Source organism: Triticum dicoccoides, chromosome 2B (assembly GCF_002162155.2).
Source record: "Triticum dicoccoides isolate Atlit2015 ecotype Zavitan chromosome 2B, WEW_v2.0, whole genome shotgun sequence".
Taxonomy (NCBI): domain Eukaryota; kingdom Viridiplantae; phylum Streptophyta; class Magnoliopsida; order Poales; family Poaceae; genus Triticum; species Triticum dicoccoides.
Window position 1 is genome coordinate 600998815 of NC_041383.1, and position 5478 is coordinate 601004292.

The window sequence follows — 5478 nt, forward strand, 5'->3', positions numbered from 1 at the left end:
CGCGCTCGATGCGACTCCAGGGTCGTCGCAGGTAGACAAGAAAGTTTTTACCCCAATCCCCACCCTGATGTAATCGAAAAATGACCCTATGAACCCTAGAAGCCGTCGGTGCAGGATTGATGGATTGGAGTGTTCATCGGCAGTGTTTTCCCTAATCCCTCACCCCCGATATGTTCAATCCCCTCCCTAACTCTTCAACCGTGTGTGCAAATCAAATCTAACCCGAGTCGAAAGCAGTAAATCTAGAGATAGGGCAAAGACTTGCATGCCATGGCTGATGCGCTCCGATGAATTCTACAGTCCCTCCGGTGGTAGTCGTCATCTTGAATCGTCCTGCAGTCGCTCCGGTGGTCACCACTGCCGGTGTTAGTTGGGAAGAGGGGAGAGAGCGGTGAGGGTAATTTATGATGACGCTTCGGGAAACAACGCGATGTAGAGACCACATCCACGCGTGCAACCGCCCATGCCCACGTGCCGAGGGTTGCATCGCTCGGGCCTGGCTCCAGAAAAACAGCTGATTTGGGCGTTCCTATGGATGCATGTTAGCAGGCTTGCCAATACCACGCCATCCTCCCAACCATCAGCCGCGGCCGACGAAGGAACGGCCCAAGGCCCAGCCAGGAGAGCCTGCAAGCCCAACAAATGACTGGTTGGCGAGGAGCGGGTGAACACGACCCAGGAAGCATAAAGCAGGGGATCGATCTCCGGACAGGCATCGGGGGACTCGATCAGAACTGGCGACGGCGGCTTTCTCTCCTACCTCGCTGTCAACCCTACCCTCAATTCTTGCTTCTTCCAATTCCAGCACAATTGTGTGTATATCCAGTTGTAAGCTGAACCTGTAGGCTGTAGCTACTCTGAATTCTCCCAAACCTGAACCTATAGCTACTCTGAATCCCTTATGTGCAAGGCGTCTCTGAGGAGCTGAAGCAGTAGCTAACACTTGGTATCAGAGCCAGCATTGTCATGCCTTCCTGAGGGGCTTCTTAGGGGGATGGGATGTTTGGGCTGTTGTAGGCCGGTGAGGCTGGCTCAGTTTAGTCCCACCTCGCATACGGGAGGAGGCCACAACCAACTTACAAGGGAGAGATTCCTTCCTCTCTTCAGCCCGACCTTTTGAGATGGAGCGGGCTCTCTGCTGAATACTGGTCGGTGTGCGCGTAAACGTTCAGAACGTGTGCGAGTGTGGGCTAGACCAAATTGGACGCTAACAATGCAGACCCATCGGTGCTTTAAAATTCATGCTATACAAGCTTAAGAGCGAATGCAGATAATCAAACAGACCAAAATCTTCGCGCGTGGGCCTGACTGGGTATATTCGGGCTACCAACCGCATCCCGGGGAAGCGGGTAGCCTCGCTTCACGGAGGAGTGGTGGGAGGACTGCTCGACGCCCTGGAGCACACATGGGACGGCCGGAGCCGCGTCCAGTGGCATGCTTCTGCCAACGAGCGATGGCAACGTGGAGCAGCGGCGCTGGCAAGCTGGTCGTCTTCACGCTGAACGTGTTTGCCTCGTCTGCGAAACGTGTCTCTCACTCTGCCATGAAGTAGAATGGCAAATGCAGTAAAGCTCGGCGTCAGTCAGCACGGCCATGTCAATGGGGGCGCCATGCAGACAGGGCCGTCGGATTGAGCAGCGCACTGGCACATCACCGCCCCCATGAGTGCCATTGGCTTCCACTGAAGATTCTGTCATCTTATAGCTACCCGTCAGAAGAAAAATGAAATGTGTTTCAAATATGTCTGCAAATTGTCATATTCTCTGGACGCTTGGCTCCAATGGTATGGATACGCGCATAATCACTCACAACATTTGCGGCTGTGGCTTCACGTGGCCCCGGGTCAAACTAAATCCAAAGAACGTAACAAGCCCAACGTGAGCAAATGTGAAATTCAGTATCGATACAAGTTATTACATCCGCCACTGGGGCTATAGTACAACTGTACAAGAGTATCATCGAATCCGATATGAATGCAGAATTATTGAGCTATACAGCTTATCCGAGAATTCTGGAATCAGATCATTTTGGTGGTACAATGGTGCCATTTTCTACAATACATTTACAGTGTCAATTTCTTCATGAGCATCGAGGCAAGCAAATATTTACCTATTTTGCTTCAAATTTACAGACACCCAATCCCCTTGCTCCGATGCTGAAGATGAGCATCAGGCACTCGTCGAGTTTGGCATCAGGTTTTCTCCTCCACGGAATTGAAGTAATCCTGGAGCCACCTGACATGAACCTCCAGCCCGGCTTCTCGGAGGCTGTTGAGGACGATCATGTACAGCCTCCTGTCCAGCTTGGTGTCCTGCAGCTTCATGTCCCTCAGCAGCTGGATGAGCTCGTTGAACCGGCTGGTCTTGCAGAACACCCCCACCATGAGGCCGGCCAGGGTCTTGTCCACCGTCCCTCCCGTCTCCCTGAACTCCTGGTAGTAGTCCATGCACCGGTCCAGCTCCCCCGACCGGTTGAACGCGCCGACGATGGCCGTGTAGCTCACCCGGTCGGGCTGCACCTTGCGCCGCATCATCTCCTTCCAGATCTTCTCGGCCTGCCTCGAGTCCCCGAGCTTGCCGCGCATGTCCAGGAGCGAGTTGTACACCCACACGTTGGGTTCGCACCCCTTCTGCTTCATCAGCGCCAGCAGCCTCGTGGCGTCCGACGCCCTCCTGATCTGCCCGTACATGGAGATCATGTTGCCGTACGCCACCACGCACTTGTCGAAGCCCCGGTCGATCATCTCCGAGAAGACGGACTCCGCCCTGTCGCTCCGCCCGAGCCGGCAGTACACGTTGATAGCCGACGCGTAGGTGACCTGCCCGGGCTCGCACCCCATGGCCACCAGCTTGTCATACGCTCTGATGGCTGGCTTGAGGCCTCTCCTCTTCACGAAGCCATTGACGATCGTGGACAGGACGCAGTCGGTGACCCTCAGGCCGATCTCCCTCATGTCCTTGGCCACGCCGAGCGTGTCCTCCAGTAGCCCGGTCTCGACTTGCATGATGATCACCTTCAGGAACATGTCTGGATCTCGCAGCATCCCCTTCTTCCATGCCTCGTGGTACACGTCCTCCGACGACGCCGTCTCTCGGGCGTCCGCCAGAGAGCCGATGACCGTGGAGTAGATCGCGGCGTCCGGCGAGATGCCGTCTGCCTCCATCTCCCGCAGGCACTTGAGCGCGTCCAGGGCTCTGCCTGCCCGCCCCAGCGCGTCGCAGGCGATGGTGTACGTCTCGAGGCAGGTCTCGGAGGGGTACCATTTCCGAGACCTGTACTGCTTGAACAGCGAGGCCACCGTGTCCGGCTCGCCCAGGGCCCCGAACGCCGCCATCACGGCGCGGTAAGCGTCGGCGTTCACCGACAGGCAGGTCGCCTTCATCCGCTCGTACAGCAGCACCGTGCTCCGGTACATGTGCAGCTTGTTGTACGCCTGCAACGCGGAGCTGAAGCACACGGCGGCGGCCGGGCCCTTCTTCGCTTCGAGAACGCCGAGCACCACGTCGGCGAGGCCGAACTTCCTCGCCTTGACGCAGGTCGCGACGAGCCGCGCGCACGTCCGTCTCTCCGGGAGCACATCATAGGCCATGAAATCTTGGACCAGATGCTCCAGCGAGCTCCACTGCTTGGACCGGAGCAGCTGCACGGTGAGCGCATTCATCGTCTTCTTGTCCGGCCGGAACTCGGGCTGCTGCAGCGCCCTCCGGTAGCACTCGAAGGCGAGCGGCTCGGTCTGCCGGTCGCTGCAGAGGCCCCGGATGAACTTGTTGGAGATGCCGAGCTTCGCAGCATCCGGAAGCGTAGGCACCGGCGCCGCCTTGGCCGGCGACGCCGGAGCGGAAAGAACATGGAGCTCGCCGGGCAAGTTCTTGGGCTCAAGAACGGGGGAGGCGCAGGAGCGGGAGCAGTGCAGGACGAAGGACGCGGGCTGCCGCTTGATCGTGCAGAGGGAGGTGTTGGGCGACGATCTTCTCGATGGATGGAGAGGGGGGAGGGGAGGCCAGTCGGAGTAGCATTTGGCCATGATTCGCGATGGGAACTGGAGGCTGGGAATGGAAGAACCACGCTTGTTCGGGACGAAGGCACCTTATCCTGCCATGGAGGAGATTCCCCCGCGCTGGTTTTTACGAGCATCTGCGGGTGGAAACTGTCTGATTCGGACGGGCGGGATCTGGCCACGTGAGCTCTCGTAGAAATCTCAGGACATCCATGACGTGGAGGTCCAGTTACCCGGCAAGTGAAAGAAGCTCAGATTTTCGGAAGCCACGGCCTCATTTGGTCTCTGGAGGTGCTTGGTCCACGTAGCTCGTGCCCGGTGGACAGCCACCAGTTAACTTGTGATGCAACATGTCTGAAGTGTTGGCAGGCGAATTTGGGGTCCAAGACACCATGAAAGCTACCAACAGATTGTCCAAGGCAAAATTGGACTTGTGGTATTTGACTTGTTTTCTGTGGAAACATCACAAACTCAAGCCACTTACGAGAGCCACAAGATTCTGCCAATGTTGTGGCGACCCAACAGCCAGATAAATTTGAAACATGCAATTTTCATCAATATATAGGTACTTGTTTCCGGCTTCATTATTGGGTTCCATTGATAGAATTCAATAATTTGCTTCCCCATTTCGCACAACCGAAGAACGCCCATTATATCATGTAGGAATAAATAGATAAACTGATTCATATAATATTTGTGGCAGTCGTGTCGCGTCGGAAAGTGGAGTGGAATATACCGGTGTGGATGGCGTGGCTTGGCTTGGTTGTTTTTGAAGAACAATTGTAGTTGTCGCTACACACTGGCGTAGGAAGGGGGACTGGTAGGGGTCGTGCCCTCCTCCCACCCCCACTCCCCCAAGCTCTAAGAAAATACACCTACGTATGCTCCTAATTCTCTGTTTGTCCGAGAAAAATGGCTAGATCTAGGTGATTTAGCACCTCCTAACATTATATGACACGTTTAGCTCTCCCTATGTTGGAGTTCTGGCTCCGCCACTTCTGCCACACATAGTATGATGTGCTCGCAGGGGGCATCGTCAAATCGAAGGGCACATCAGAGATGGTGGCGTATGTCGAGAGAATAATCTTAATGTCATTGTTACACCACTCAATGCCCATAGTGAAGAAGCTCATACTCCTCATCAGCGTGGTTATGAACATTATACTTCCAAAGGAAGATTGACAAGCCCCCACCTCCACGTCGCCTCTCCCTTGGTGACTCCAGGGTTTGGGGTGGGGGCTCCTTCCCGAATCGTTGCCGCTACCCACACGTCCGCTGGTGAATCTCAACCAGGTGCCAAGGATGATGAATGTGCAGCATGATGGAGCCGCTTACTGGAACTCTAGAAGCACCGTGCCCCAGCTTTGTTTTATGTCCCCTTGTCGCCACGACGCGATGAGTCTTCCCAGACTCATGCCCCCCTCCTCACCGGCACATTCCCTTTCAGTTTCAACCTCTTAAGACAATTGCCAAGCCTCATC

At 55.5% G+C, this 5478-nt stretch overlaps 1 protein-coding gene across 1 annotated transcript; it reads right to left on the reverse strand.

Moving 5' to 3' along the window:
• Positions 1 to 1878: 1878 nt before the first annotated feature.
• On the reverse strand, positions 1879 to 4156 carry LOC119365113 (pentatricopeptide repeat-containing protein At5g13770, chloroplastic-like). The gene has a single exon (XM_037630710.1). It carries the CDS (start codon positions 4022 to 4024, stop codon positions 2192 to 2194), a length of 1833 nt encoding a protein of 610 aa, XP_037486607.1. The 5' UTR covers positions 4025 to 4156; the 3' UTR covers positions 1879 to 2191.
• Between the last annotated feature and the right edge of the window lie 1322 nt (positions 4157 to 5478).